Source organism: Rattus norvegicus, chromosome 2 (genome assembly GCF_021556685.1).
Source record: "Rattus norvegicus strain SHRSP/BbbUtx chromosome 2, alternate assembly SHRSP_T2T, whole genome shotgun sequence".
NCBI lineage: Eukaryota > Metazoa > Chordata > Mammalia > Rodentia > Muridae > Rattus > Rattus norvegicus.
In genome coordinates, this window is record NC_141535.1 from 83,211,496 (window position 1) to 83,228,134 (window position 16,639).

The 16,639-nt window shown below is 38.5% G+C and overlaps 1 protein-coding gene across 4 annotated transcripts in view; it reads left to right on the forward strand.

The window, feature by feature from the left end:
* Positions 1 to 16,639, forward strand: part of Ctnnd2 (catenin delta 2) — an 843,638-nt gene that overhangs the window by 297,357 nt on the left and 529,642 nt on the right. For all 4 annotated transcript variants that reach the window (NM_001271502.2, NM_001415019.1, XM_087614127.1 and 1 more), the window contains 1 exon segment: positions 1,914 to 2,026. In NM_001271502.2, the coding sequence (NP_001258431.2) occupies positions 1,914 to 2,026 (113 nt within the window).

The following is a 16,639-nucleotide window of genomic DNA, read 5'->3' on the forward strand; positions in this document are numbered from 1 at the left end:
GGGTGGTAAAGGTCATCCCTAAACATACAAACAAGAGTAACATTAAATGCACTTAGCAGATTATTTGTATACAGAAGTATCTAATAATAATAATTGAACAGGAAGTCAGAAAATAGAGAGGAGGAGTCATGAATGCTGTTGGGCAGGAGAAAGGAGACAGGAAGTGATGTAAGTACAGTAGTTGCATATGAAATTCTGAAAAAGATAAAATGAGTGCAAAATAAAGACATATTCAAGTCTTGTAAATTTTAATGTATTCTCCCTCTTAAAAAACAAAATGTACGGTGTAAGAAATATTCAGGATATATTCTTCAAGAAGGAGGATGCTGTGTCTCTCAAAAGAGATATAGAATGCTGGAAATTCTTAGTATCTCTTCATAGGGCTGGTTTCAAATGGAAATCTGCCACTATCTCATTTACCTTGTCCCCCATTCCCCCTGACCGTTGACTATCTCCTCTCACTCACAACCATGATGTTGCTTCCATCACTCCTGACCTTTGACCATCTCTCTTTGCTCTTGACTATGGACTAACTGTGGTCACTCCTGCTCAGTGACTTTCCGTTATTCTTGGCCATGATCCTGTTTCCCACGACCCTGAGTGTCGAGTGGTTTTCCTCACATTTGACACCTAACTGGTTCCTATCCCTTGTGCCCGCTGACTGTCTTCTGTCAGTCCTAATGGCTGCTTAGCTCCCATCTCTCCTGGGACTCTCCTTGTTCCTGACTGTTAGACTGGTGTGAAGAAAGCACAGGGTGAAAGCAGCTGCAAGCCGGCTGTATGTCCTAGATGTGTGTAACTTGATTTCGACAGGTAGAATAGATTGCTGTACTGTGTCACCATAATAATTTAAACACAAACCATAAACTTCTGGCTGGCTGGGAAGAACCCTGTGTAGTCTTGAAGTTCATTGTTTTAAACAGGTGTTCAAGACTATGATTTGGCTTCGTGTAGCATGGGCAGATTTGAGACTGGAAATGAGAATCTGAATATTGATGTGAGGAGAAACTTTGAAAGAAATAGTTAGAGAGGAGGCTAGGTTACAGGCCTGAGATTCACCAAAGAGGGGTCTTCATGTTCACTTTTGCCTGAAATAGTCGTGCCTTTCAGAACATGTAGAGGGAAGGACTGGGCTTGAGCTACATGTTTCCTCAGTTTTACCACTCTGATAAGAAGAGGGCTCGATCATTTGCAAAGTGTCTTGTAAGCTGATCCTCCAAATAATATCAACATTTAAACAAACTCCACTTTTGAGGGCAATATATTTTTAAATAACACTAAAGGAGCCATCACAACCTTCGGTATAAGAACCTCTTCCACAGATATCTGAAGATGGCTAATAAGATAGTGGACTGTTTGTGAAAGACAAACCCACTAACCTTAGAGAGGTTTTAGTTCTCTAAAAATCTACTACTTCCCTGTTTTCAGGTTGCAATATCATCTTTCATTTTTACTCTCAAAATATAACTGTGCACATAATTTAATTTTTGAAATTGTTAAATATAAAATTTTAAATGATAACTGTTAGTGGTTTGCTCAAGTACCAGACTTCTTATAGTTTTACTTGTCAAACAACAGGATTAAAAATGATAGCTAAGTAGAAAATTACTTTAGCTGGATATCTCACCTTAATTCTCGCTTCAGCTTATGAAATGAGTATTTTAGCCCATTGTAAAGATAATGAAACAGATAATAAATAACGTATTTCAGTGACCTGGGACCATTGTCCTGGCACCAGTGCCCCAAACGTCTGTCAAATACTCAAGCCCCCACCTAATTCTCCAGCAGCACCCTGTTTCTGAAAGTTGACACCTTGAAAAATCCCACTCTCCCCGTCCATCCTCCTGTCACCTTGGTTCTGAACTTGTGTCTCATAGATGCTACCATTCATCCTTTTGGTGTGTCTCTTTCAGGAATTACAGTTTGAAAGGCTGACCCGAGAGCTGGAGGCTGAACGCCAGATCGTGGCCAGCCAGCTGGAGAGATGCAAGCTTGGCTCCGAGACAGGAAGCATGAGCAGCATCAGGTACAGGCTCTGGGCTCCCAGCGCTTTCTCGACTTTGCGTTGCCATTGGCAGTAGTCACGTCCTCTTCCTTTCAAAGCTAGCCAGGGCATTCAGTCAGAAGTGGGAAAGAAATCGTAAGGGTCCTGAATTAAGATTTAAGTTGTTGGGGTTGGGGATTTAGCTCAGTGGTAAAGCGCTTGCCTAGGAAGCGCAAGGCCCTGGGTTCGGTCCCCAGCTCCGGAAAAAAAAAAGATTTAAGTTGTTCAGAAGGTATCCAGAGTAGCCTGATTTGTACTTGAAAATCTTCTTAACAAAATTAACACTTATACCAAATGCAAAATGTGTATAATTTTAACACAAAGAGAGGCTTTGGTGCAATGAAATTGTTGGGAATCAGAAGATGCCAAATCACAGGGTTTTCTTTTCCCTCCAAATGATACAGAACTGTAGGTTACTGAGATGAATGTTTTGATAGCACCCAAATTGTTTGCTAATGCATAGTGCTGTTAAAAATTACTCCTCCAGAAGCAACTGCATATGGAAGAATGTTTAGTAATTTATGGCTGAAAGTGGTCAATTAGTTAGTGTGAGACAGATCTTTTAAAACATCTTATAGCTGCTTGATTACTAATATTTATTCCTTATAAATATATTTATAATAAAATCATTTATAACAAAATAAATTGTCCTCAGTGAAATCATGTATAAGGCCTAACTTTCCGTTCTGAAACATGGAGTATTTCTCTGCCATCTGTTTGACGTTGTATTTTGGGTGTTTTTCATCTGTAGGAAGATTTCTTGGCTAAGGAAATAGTATCATTATGGATAAATGGATTCCACCATCTCGCCGAGTGGATGCAAGAGCAGTTTGTTTGTTAACCATTAGCAGACTGAGGCAGGGAGGCTGTACAGAGGCTTTCTCTCTCCACAGCATGAATGATGCCCCTTGTGGACTTACCCCTATGTAACGCTGCTTCACAGTCCACTTGTGAGAGCCCACACTGTGATCTGTCATGGCTGGGAATGTGACAGAGATTCTGTTCTTAGGCTTTCAGACACTTCACTCTGAAGGCTACCTTATGAGTTTTGTTGGCCCTTAGTTCCCTGCTCCAAGGTGAGAATAAAAATACATGGTGACACTAGGCTTCCGATACTGTTCTCTTCTTGAATTGTAATGAATCTTCTTTGTAGAAATATTTGCACCCTGTGTTTTTGTGAACTTGGTTAACAGTGTGGGTGGATGTTGTTTTCTATTCGCAAAGCCTTTTTGAAGGGGTGTAGCTTAGTTACAGCTTTTTTTTTCCTGCGGTCAGACATCATGACCAAGGCAACTAAGAGAAGAAAGAACTCATCTGAGATCTGCAGTTTCAAAGGGTTAATTTGAGTCTGCCTCAAGTCATGGAAGGAAAGAAGGAGGTGGGATTATGAGGCTACATGTGACCACAGACCAGGGTAGACAGAGATAAAAGTGGGCACCCTGCCGGTCTTCTTTTCTTCTTCATATTTAATCTCACTAGTACATGAGACTGTGACACCCACTTTCAGGTGGGTCTTCGGTCTTCAATAAAACATTGAAAAAAAAACTCTTGTGTTTCACTAGGTACCACTAAGTCCAGTCTGTTTGACAGGGAATTAAACACCATGCTTTGGTGTTTGTAGCTGCTCACCAGTGTTTCTGTAGACTCTGAAACTCACCACAGAAATGTCTAAGAGTCTGAACACACCTTACTAGGAGCAAGGAAAGGGCTAGTGTGCTACATTTACTTTGCTGTTGCAAGATTCATTCAAAATGAATCAATGGCAAAGAGAAAAATCAGCATGTATCCATCTCATCAAGAGTTCTGGGTATCTGTAGAACTGTGGACTAAAGTGTACCACCCTCCAAGACGCTCATAAGTCTGTGATGTAGTAGGTCTATAAGCACTCACTAAATTGACATCTGTTTTGCTTTGAATTCTGTTATTTTATTCTCAGCCTATTTACCTGTCCATTCACATTCTCCATCCTGAGTAACATTGCCCAGCTCCTTTTCTAAGGAATAATCAATTTCAAAATGTATAAAACATCACTCTTCCAACAACGGTGTATACATTTCTTTAAGCAAGAAAATGTGTTTGTTGAGTTGATGTCACAAGTCACTTTTATAGTAACTCTTTCTAAGCTCTTTTAGATTATATGCTTTACTTTTATGAGAAAATACAAAGACTGTAGAAATATTATGAAGTTCTTTTTCTGAACTGACTCATTTTTAAGAAAAGAATTTTTTACATTTGCTTTTAATATAAAATTTGGAGCAGAAGCGTCCATCACAAACAATCCTAATTTCATGCTTTTCAATGAATATGTCTCTCTATTTGATCTCTTTTCTAATTCCCTGCCCTTATATACATTATATTCAATTTCAATCCTAAAATTACTCATTTAAGATTTCCTATTACCATTTTTTCTTAAATCTATATAAGGTACGAGGAACATTCTAGAATGCTAGCACATCAATTTTCTGCATAAGTTTCCAATCAATTCTTACTTGTCCAGAAACTATGAGGGCATAATTAATGAATGGGACAGCACATGTTCATGTAGTCCTTCTTTTCCCCATGGTCAGCTCTTTGGTCCTCTCTTATCTGGGCTAGAGTCTTAGGTTACTACACAGAATCATCTAGAATCATTCGTGTGTGTGTGTGTGTGTGTGTGTGTGTGTGTGTGTGTGTATCCACAAAGATAAATTAGCTTAAAGCTGCTGCATCCTTCTATTATATGAACTTGAGTGGGTTTCTCAACCATTCAACGTAGGTGTCTGTTGATCCTCCATTGCCTCCACTGGTCCATAGGTAATTCTTCCAAGTCAGACTTTTAGTGTACACATAGGTAGTGCCCGGGAGTAGTAACCAAATGTGGAGATAGTATAGGGACACACAGCCATTCTGTTGCATCTCTGCTGGGCTGTTGTTATTGTTTTGCCCATATTGTAAATCTTACCGCATATAAACATTTCCATGCTACAAAGTACAGGATATATCTTATGTCATTTTTCCTTAGGTTGCATATTTGTACATAATGTCATTATACACGACATATGTCATTTAAGTCCACAGTGTGTTCCATATATGGCTACAATGTCATAGGACTATAAAACCTTGTGATGCGATCATTTCAGTTGGTATAAATACATACCGTGTTTATACAATAATAAAACTTACCTCCCTAAGCACTTCTTAGAGTGTACATGCTTGTGGGTAAGTAACACAGTAAAGAACACATAATTCTCAACTGTTCACAAATCTAGTTAGATTTTGTGAAAAATACTTGCTAAGATAATTACCTGAAGGTTCAGTGTAATTGGATGTAAGAGCAGACGTATGTAAGTTTTAGGCTTATGAGTATTCTGATGTGAAGAGGATGGTAATGGCTTTAAAATTGTAATAATAGCAATAGTTTTTAAATTATTAAAGATAATATATACTGAGCAATTTCCATAGGTTGGGCATAACACTGTACAGATCACATTAACTACACAATCTACTCTGTTTACCCTATGAGATAAATTTTCATTTTTCACTTTGGAGATAAAGACATGGAAAACATTTTTTCAGATGTAAAAGATGTATACTAATTTTTGAGCCCGGGTATCTTTTCCCCAAACCCATGTGTTAAAATGCTATTACAAAGTATCGGCCTATGTCTTGAGTTATGAAGAACCTTCTCTATCTGTTCTGTCCTTTTAACTTTGGGTACACAAATACTCTTTAACTGACTTTCTGCATTTTTTATCCATCTGCTAAAATGATGATTATCTTGAGACTATTCATCTGAATATGTTTCTGAGGCTTATCCTCCCACAAGTGAGATAAGATATTATTAGTATAATTATTATATATGAGGCTCTGGTTCATTCACAGACTGCCCATGGCCATTTAATAAATTTACTAAAATTTGTGTTAATAAAACTGGATACGCTATTTAGCCCATTGATTTAAAATTGACAGTAGCCATCTCTTTGAGGAAGAGATGTAGTTCATTTAAAAGTTTGAAAGCCTAACATTTATGGTTACTTGGGAGCTTCACGTAATGATGTGTCTAAACCTTTCTACCATTTTGAAGCCAAGCTTCTTTCAAAAATGTCATTTCAAAGAACTAGTATGTATTTTACATCTAAAAATAATCAATTCACAAAATTTTATTCACAGATATTTTATCATAAAACAGATGGTGGAGGAGAACTATAATGAATTTTGAAATATAACATTTTGATTGGGAGGAAAATGAAATCTGTAAACTTTTAATTAGCCTAGAAGGTATTTTACATGTTTCTATTTTGGAACTTCCCCCCCCCCCCCGAAATGTGAAAGGATGAGTTTTTAGTTATGTAAATTATATTTGCATTTCACCATTGTTGGGCTGGGGATGTGACTGAGTGGTAGTTGAACTTGCATAGCCTGCATGAGACCCTGAATTCAATCCCCAGCACCCAATACAAAGAAAAGTGAGCACAGGTTTATTGTGTTTCTAGGTATTGGGTAGCTTTGCCTGGGAACATGTTTTTGATGTCTTTGAAATCTGTTTTCTAACTGTAAAACTGTGATAATGCTTTCCTATCTTTACAAAGAAAAAAGGAGGATATAAGTCAGGAGCATCATAGGATGTCGCTTGTCCATCATACATGTTTTTCTTTCTCAGCAAATGCACAGAGAACCTTTTTATTGTCTCTTACCTAATTACTGAGCAACACAGATTATACAAACCAACCTTCCTTTTGCTCTGGACAAAATATGTGTCAGTGAATACAGTGTTTGTGTTCCCAATCTAGAGCAAACACTCAGAAAAATGACAAGGTACAATGGATGAAAACTCACACAAGGAACCTTACAAAGAACCATTTTCTCCATGGATTTTATTGGGGGGGGTTGTTTGGTTTTGTTACACTGATGTTAGCCTTGAGCTTCATTACATCTTTTGTTTGTCTCCATTTGGGTGTTGTTTCTTCTTGTTGTTGTTGTTGTTGTTGTTGTTGTTGTTCTTCTTCTTCTTCTTCTTCTTCTTCTTCTTCTTCTTCTTCTTCTTCTTCTTCTTCTTCTCATTCTCCTTCCCCTCCCCCTCCCCCACCCCTCCCCTCCCCCTCCTCCTCCTCTTCCTCCTCCTCCTCCTTTTCTTCTTTCTTTACTTTCAATTGTGTTGTCATTCACATGAGATCTCTCCAGTTGTTTTATTTTTCCTGTTTTGGTTTTTGTGGATTTTTGGTTTTCTTTTTTGTCATTCCTTTTGTTTGTTTGTTTGTTTGTTTGTTTGTTTGTTTGTTTCAAGCTGTAAATGTTCCTATGAACTGCCTTCACTGGGTCCCAGAGATTTCATAATATTGTGTTTTCATTTGGTCCTAAAAAGGTTTTTGTTTGTTTGGTTTTTAATTTCCTCTGTGATTTCTGTCTTGACCCAACTTTCATTCAGTGGTGAGTTACTTAGGTTCCATGAATTTGTGTATTTTCTAGCATTTCTGTTGATGAAAGTGGAGAATTGAAGTCACCCACTCTTACTGGGTGAGGTTCAATATTAGCTGTAGTATTATTTATTTTAGGAACTTGGGACCACTTGTATGTTTTGTGCATAAATGTAATATTTTCTTTAATGAGCATGCAATGTCTTTCCATGTATTTTCTAATTAGTTTTTTTTAAGTCTGTTTTGTCAGATAGTAAAATAGCTACTTCTGTTTGCTTCTTGGCTCCTTTTGCTTGGGATACCTTCTTCCATTCTTCTACCATAAGGTAATGCTTCTCTGTGACGGTGATGTACATTTCTTGGAGGCAGCAAAAAGATGGTTCCTGTTTTCTAATCCAATCTGCTAGTCTGTGTCTTCTTATTGGGGAATGTAGACCATTAATAGCTAGAGTTATTAATGAGCAATCTTTACCAATCCCTGTCGCTTTATTGTTGTGATGTTGTTATTGGCATTATTTGCTTGTTTTAGACTTTTTCAGGGTAAATATTCGGTGAGTTTTATTCCTCATGTCCTCTTGGGTGTAGTTAACGTTCTCATTGGCCTCAAGTTTTCCTTCTAATGTTCTCTTTAGAGCTGGATTGGTATGACAAAGAAGCAAGATACTTACTTGTATTTGGGATCGGTGGGTATTTCCTTAACTGTACATCAGAAAACAGTTGGTCCTGGGTTTGTTCCAGCTTTCTCTCTTAGGTTCTTCATTTTCTTCGCACTGTTTGTGCAGTCAGGACCTGAATAGTTTTCTTCATTTTTTGCATATATGAGTCTGTGCACTTGTGCTTGCATAGGAACATGTCTACATGTAGATTCCGAAGTCTCATGTTGGGTGTCTTCTTCAAGTGGTTTCCACCTTATTTTTGAGAAACCAAATCTGACTGAATCTGGAGTTCATATATTAGGCTAGAGAGACTGGTTAAACAAACTTTGGGGATGTGATAATGCCCCTCTTTTTAGAGATCGGCCTTATAAGTTAAGCATAAGAAATTAGTGTCTCCAGAGGTTTCAATGTTAGGTAGAGAGTTCCTGGAAACTCCATTTAGTGAAATGATACAGAAAAGGAATGGAAAGTGAGTTTTTATTTAAGGTATTTTAAAAACATTTGATGCGCTAGACCAATACTATATACACTTAACTTGTACTAGAAGCTTTATCATTTCAAACAAAGACTTCTTGATTTGTTTTACTACGTTGTCTGTGAATGTATTCTAATTCTCTTTTATCTAGGAGAAACTATCAGAATTTTAAATGTGAGAGATTGCTGTGTTAGCAGCAGGCAGTGAAGATGTTGCCTAATTTGTTGACAGTGCAGCAGGATTTATAAGGCCCAGGATTCTCAAACATCTGCTTGTTTAGTGCCTTAAGAACTAAAGAGGTTTAAAAACTGCCACACATTGTTTCTTTGTCTTATGGACTTACTTGAGAATGTAGCTCTCAGCAAGAGTTTATTGAAAAGATCTGTCCAAGGAATTGACTGCCGACTTTTCTAAAAATTTAGCAATTAACCTTCTTTCTCTAACGTGTGAATGATGGTGTCCACCTGTTAAGAACTCATTGTCATTTTAACTTGCCTCATTTAAGGTAAATCATTAAATTGTATCTTTAGGGACTCACATATTGCCTGTTAAATCATGAATTTCTAACGAATGCTTGGCTTTCCTTTAAGAAGTTCTTGTAGGGTGAAGGTGAAGACAGTGGAGGTGAAACCTGTGAGTTCTAGATTTGAATGTCAGCTTTCCATATTACCAGCTTCATGTAGATCCTCCCTTTCCATGTCCCATAACTACTTGATGTTGGGAGAATGCTTACCTTTTAGGTTTGTTACAAGGGTTCCTTGGAGAAACACAGAACATTATAATCTTTAAGTTTTACTTAATTGATCCAAATGTAATATGACAGTGTTTGTGTCACATTCATAAAAAGGAAAGAAATGCCCCAATTCTCTCTGTCTCTGTCTCTCTCTCTTTCTCTCTCACACACACACAGAGAGAGAGAGAGAGAGAGAGAGAGAGAGAGATACACACAGAGAAAAAGCCTTTTGTTGCTTTTCTTTTTTTTTTTTTAGCTAATATGAGATTGTGACTATAGCAAACTAAAGACAAAGTATTCTAACCATTGCCATTTCTGGACAGGAACACTAAGGTAAATTTATAGATGTGATAGTTGTATGGTGTTATGGCCAGGCCACATTGACATATCACCCTGTTTTGGATGCTATCATTAGTGTGGAATTTGTAGGTACTCCTGCATTGATTGTTGTTCACTCCTAGTGAATTCTTAGGTCACTGTTTAAGTATTGGTAAAGTATATTTAACTTCCCGCCACCCAGTACCAAAAGAGATTTGTACCAAAAGATTAGTGTAGGAACAGATAAAGTTCATTTTATCACTTAAACCTTGGAATTGTTAGTGTTCTTTGAATGCCATGAATTTTTGAGGGGTTATGGAACCTAAAGGCATTGTGTGAAACTTGTGTCCCCCGGTACCCACCCCCCCCAAAAGGAAAAAAAGAACTCTGCCTATTGCCGCATGGGTTGTGATGGCCTCTAGTAAGAAGAGGAAGGATGTAGAAAATCTATTATCCATCCATCAAACAATACAAGTCTTGAGCATACGATGTGCCCCACACCATAAGGTACTGAAAAACAGCTTCATATAAGAAGGGAAATTTGCCTTCTCTTGTCAAGCTGCAGTCTTAAGGACCCAGACCAGTAGGCTGGTGTTTAGTGACAGGTTCCCTAAAGGAAAGAGCAGGGCATCAGAAGATAATGAAAACAGGAAAACTGGAGGCAGGAGGTCTTGCACAAGCTGTATATTATGCCAGCCAAGTTCATTAAGAATCACAGCATCTTGTATATGGTTTGCAAGAGGGAAATAGGACAGAACCTGTAGAAAGTTATTATGTAACGGGATGAAGTCAGCAGCCAGCTAATCAAGCCATGTTGTACCAGGTGAACAGGAGATCCTCACGTGTATCAGAGACCATGTGTCCAACAGGCTTGGGGTTCTTTGCAGGAGAATATCCAAGATTCCAGAAAGTGAAATGTTAACTCGTCTTGGCCCTGGTCCTAACCCCAGACCTAATTCTGCCAACTTTGCCTCTGGGTAAGGATATTGGTGCCTCTGAGAAAGGTTTGATTGGCCTGGCCCTCAGTGCTTACTCCTGTCTTAAGGACCACACTTCATTCAGCACAATGTCCTACCTGGGTAACAATGGTTCTCTCAAATGTTCACGATACAATGTAAGCTTTGTGTTTTTGCAGACTACTCTTTCCCAAAGGAGCACACAAAGAGATGATCAGAACTGCAAAGGAAAGAAATGAAATTGGCTGCTTTCATTCAGGGCGGGGCTACTGAAATGTATATACTTTAATCTTAACCTTGACCATCTCAAGTGTTTATTAGACTGGCTGATGAACTAGCACTCCAGAGGGAAGGAGTTAATCATGCCCTTGTTTTGTATGTAGCACTTGGAGTCAGAACAGAGGAATCCTAAACTAATGAGGACACCAAGCCCCAAAGAATATTTGAATGGTTTTAAAGAAACAATAAATACTGAAGAACAAGGGAATCTTAAGGGAAAAGTAAGGAACTGTTGGTGGGAATGTCAGGGGACTAGATTTCCAGATTTTCATAGAATAGTTAACTGGCTTCATTCGAGGGAGAATCCTTTCATTTTAAGTCAAAAAAGTACAAAGCAAGTGAAGCTCCAAGATGCTAATTAGATCCAGTGATATTTCCAAGGAGAGTAATTCTCATAGAGTAGACTAAATTATATACTGTTTTTGAAAATGTTATCATTTACTACAGGGCTTTAATCTAATGTAAAAAGAATGTATTTAAAATTAGAATATATAAATATAATTTTCAGAAACCATAATTCAAGATAGTAGCATGTACAATTTGAATATATAATATTTATAAGTTCATGATTTTTAACAAAATGTCTCTGGCCAATAGCTATTAATATCTCCTTTTGTCTCTCCGTTGTCTCCCTCAGGAGGTCAGACTAATGCATTTCTGAGTTTCCCGTTTTATCATTTCCATAAGTTCTTAATATTTTTCCACACAGACTCATTTAATACATAAAATGTTTAGTTTTCTTGTTTTTGAATTTCACATTTATGTCATACATTGTTTGCAAAGTGCTTTTTAAGACAGCTAGTTTCTGCTTTTGGGGATCACTTGCATTGGAGTGGGGGGGCACTTTGTAGTGCGGCGTGTATTTTCTTAGAAGATACTTTCCACGTCATGGTGTGACTATGTTCCATGGAGTCTATCATGGATACAGAATTTTCTCTGAATATACCACGTTTAACTTGTAAACAAGTGGCTGGGAGCATAGCTGAATGGCGTTCACGGTGTGGGCAAGCTTTGCTTCTCGTGGGTATGGGATGAAGAGCAGCAACCAGGGTGTAAGGCTAAGAGATTTTCCAATTCGCCCCACGTACTCTCAGCAAATGGTTTCCGAATTATTATTTGTTCTTCTAAATCTGGTGCATTCGAAGCTTTCATTATTCTAATTTCTGCTGTAATAGAAGACTAAATGCATTTATTAGCTATTGATGTTTACAATGCTCCTAAATGCTATTCATGCATTTTGCATATTTTTGTATTGACATTTTTTTATTTTAACTTAGATATTTTCATTCATAATATATTCAGCTCTGCTGGTCGGACATACCACAGTTCTGTTCTCCAAAGTCTTCCCCTTCCTTCACCTGCTTCTCTCACCTTTTAAGAGACAGATTGTTGGCTTTTATTGCTTGGTTAGTTTTTGTTTGGCTGGTTTTGTCCTTGTTAGGATGCTATGTCTTTCCTTCTTGGTTCTAGATTTGTGTTTCCTAGGAACTTCCAAGCCCCCAACACTTAATATTTAATTTTAAATTAAACTAACTTAATATTTATATGGTTATAACTTGACACAAGCTAGAATTATCAGAGAGGAAGGAGATTCAGTTGAAGAAATTCCTCCATGAGATCCAGCATAAGGCATTTTCACAATCAGTGATCAATGGGGGAGGACCCAGCCCATTGTGGGTGGTGCCGTCCCTGGACTGGTGGTCTTGGGTTCTGTAAGTAAGCGGCTGGACAACCCTTATCAAACAAGCCTTAAGCAGCACTCCAGTGTGGCTTCTGCACCAGCTTCTGCCTCCAGATTCATCCCCTGTCTGAGTTCCTGTCCTGACTTCCTGCAGTAGTAATGGAAGAGTAAGCCAAATAAACCCATTTCTCCCCAACTTGCTTTATGCTCAGGGTGTTTCATCGTAGCAATAGAAACCATAACTAAGACACCCAGTCAGTGTATTTATTTTTGGGGAAAGGGGTGTCTTAAGAAACTTGTTTTTGAATCTTTAAATAATTTAAGAGATTAAAACAGTGATCTATGTGTGTTACCCCATTCACAGACAAAGAATGAGTTTTTACGTTGCAATCTGTTGATTGTTTTAAATTCAGCCTATCAAGATAGATTCAACTTTTCTTTCCTGTTTTCCTTTTCCTTTTTCCATGCAAACAGCTAATTGTCTCAACAGCCGCTCTTCAGTAGACTTCCATGTGTGCTCCATAAACTTCAGTGGTGCCTCTGTAATGAATCACATTTTTCACAGCTGTGTGCTCTACTGCGGGAAATCGATGCTTTGTGCTACAAGTCATCCGATTCATGAACACGATACCCGTTTATCTCGTTCTTTTAGCATGTCTCTTGGTGGAATTTACACACTTATCCTTGAAAGTTTCCTTCCCTCATTAAGGTGTTTCACGTGTGTGTCACACACACTAGCCTGTTCCCTGTAAACATTTCAAGCGGTTATCAGGTTCATGTCCCTTAGAATGTTTTCCTGTAAACATTTCAAGCGGTTATCAGGTTCATGTCCCTTAGAATGTTTTCATGGTAATTAACAGAGTTCTGAATTTCAATTATTGTATTCCCAGGAAGATCTAGGTTTGTTCTGCCAAGCACAAAAGCTTACATTTTATTCTCATGCCTGTGAACTAAACTGTCAGTCTGTCCTGGGGGAGCATAGTAAAGGATATAAACTCAGTACAAAACCCAGAGAATCAACCGCCTACTTGACTCTCCCTTTTGTTTATGCTTAGGTGTTAAGGGATATGTGTCAACTGAATTTCCACTGTACAAGGATAGCCCCTCTCCTCTTAGTGACAGCACCAACACAGATAATGCACTCATTGTTTTCTCTTGCTTCCTTTATTAGATTTTTTTATTTGCCTTTCTAATGTTATCCCCCTGCTTCTATGAAGGTGTTCCACCACTCACTTACCCACTCCTTCCCTCCTCCCTGTCCTGGCATCCCCCTATACTGGGGCATCAAGCCTTCACAGGACCAGAGGCCTCTCCTCCCATTGATGCCTGACAAGGCCATCCTCTTCTACATATGCAGCTTGAGCCATAGGTCCATCCCAGTGTACTCTTGGGATGGTGGTTTAGTCCCTGGGAGCTCTGGGGGGGGGGGTCTTGTTGGTTGATATTGTTGTTCTTCCTATGGGGTTGCAAACCCCTTCAGCTCCTCCAGTCCTTTCTCTAACTCCTCCATTGGGGACCCGATTCTTAGTTCAATGGTTGGCTGTGAGCACCAACCTCTGAATTTGTCAGGCCCTGGCAGAGCCTCTCAGGAGACAGCTATATCAGGCTCCTGACAGCATGCACTTCTTGGCATCTGCAATATTGTTGGGTTTGGTGGCTGTAGCTTATAAGTTGGGCACAGTAAGGCTGACACGGTGAAATGGTGACATGGGGACAGTGTAAAGCACACAATATGGTAAAAATTATTAAAATGGGTTTCTCATTCTCTCTCAAAATATCTTCTTGGATTATGTCCCCTTCTCATGAAGATGCGGTATGATGCAGTGACTGTGTGGAAGGGGTATACATTAAAGGATGTGTGCATTGTGGCCTGTTAGTCAGCTGCTACTGGCCTTCTGTTGCGATCCAGACGTTCACTGGGCATAAATAACATTGTATGACCTCGTGTTCCTGGACCTGTGGAGCGACAACTTCAGGTGGGGAAGGATTCTGGACACACTGTGATTTTAAAAAGCATTTATGTAAATAAGTATACACCAGCTGTTCTGTTTGTCATTTATCTTTAGTGAATGGGTCACAGGCAACAAAGTATTACCACACATGGCAACAAAACTCTCCCAAACCATCTTGTTGCAAGCATGAAGTTTATGAGCAAAATCAGTCCTGTTTTTATTCTCTGGTTGGGAATAATTTCTTTTCCCTACCCTACACTTTGGGTATGTCTTGGACTTTCTCCCTTTAAAGAATATGTTCTCTTAACCAGGAACTATGCTGGTATAACCTTTCTGATGACACTTCTGTATTAAAGTGCTACAACCTGAAGGGAGGGCAGGCATAGTCAGTGTCAGGAAGTCACCCATCTTGGATGCCTGCGAATGACCTTCAAATGTGAGTCTGAAAAGAGTGCCATGCTTTAGCCATCACATAGCTAAACATCTAATAAGCAGTGCATGGTTCCACTTGATTAAGCACTTGGTGATTAAATACTCATTTGTTCTCAAATTAATTAATATAGAGAATATATAAAGAATTTTTTTAAATGTAGATGCAAGAAACTAAATAGTCCAATCAGTTAATAGATCAAAGAAATAGATCATTTTCAAAAGACAAAGTACAAATAGTTGATAAACCTGGAAAAAAATCACCTTACTAACCACCAGAAAAACATAAATCGAAGGTCCATTAAGATTTTATCTCACCTCCGTTAAGATAGCTATCAGTAAGAGAACAAATAACAATAACGACTACCAAGAATATAAGCAGCACAGGAATTCTCTGTGCACTTCTGGTAGGAATGTATGTAATTGCCCTGGCCACTGTGGAAATCAGTGGAAGTTCCTTAGGGGAACAAAAGAATAAAAATATCATAGAACTACCATAGGACATGTTTAATAATCTTAAACACTAAGCAGTATATATTCAAAGGGATCTAAGTCTAGATACAACAGAGATCTGTTTACTAAAGCACTGTTCATATTATCTAAGCCAGTAAATCCATCAGCATATTAATGGACAAAACATGTACACACACACACACACACACACACACACACACACACACACCCCACTATACAATGAGTTGCATTCAAGAATAAAACTATGCCAATTCCAGTAACTGACTACAATTGGAGATCATTGTATTACATATGTCAGAAACAGAAAAATGTATCATGTTTTCTCTTAGTTTTCTATTCTCCCATTTATATGAAACAAATTTGTGAATATACAACAAGAAAGTGAGGTCAGGGGATGCTTAATTGAGGGACTGTGATGGAGAGGCGGCCTGGACTTTCAGCTGACAGGTAATGTCAAATTAAAAACATATTCAACTGTCTTTCTTGAGGTTCTTGAGCACTACCCTTGAAAAGCACAAATTTAAGTTGACTGCATTTTGTGCCTTCTCAAATAGATTTTTAAATTAACTCATCATTTCTAAAGCTTGCCCTTACAAAGTGAGAACACTCATTATATATTTTAAATAGCAATACCCTATGTGTCCTTTATTATAGTTAGTGACAGAACATTTGGTGTTAGTTCATATCATTGACCAACAGTAATGGCTATAGATACCTTAGCATTTATTTCAAAACTTATCAAAGATACTGCCCATGACACTCCTCTGGAGTCTTGGCCATAAAATTCATGGAAATCTAGTTTAAAAGATGGTGGAGCTTAGACCATTGAAGCCATTCTTTATTTTGAAGCTGTTCACGACTTTGCTTTCCTACCATGAAAATTGATTTGTCCCAACAAGAAGTTCCCTGCAGTATACAGGGGTCTGGGTTACAACCTCACTCAATTCATTCCCAAGACAGGAGCTGCACTGTCTTAATTGCACAAACTTCATAACTCATGCTTTTGGCTGACTGAGCCATTGGACTGACTTGTTTTATGTCAACTTGACACATTTGCAAAGACAGCACCTCGACTGAGAAATTGTTAGTTTACCTGTGGGCAAGCTTGTGGTATATATTCTTGATTGATGATGGATATGGGAGGTCCCAGCTCTCTGAGTGTTACCAACCCTGGCTGGTGGTCCTAAAGGAGCCTGAGCAAACCACAGGGAACCAGCCAGTAGCAGCCTTCTTCTGTTGAGTCTGCATC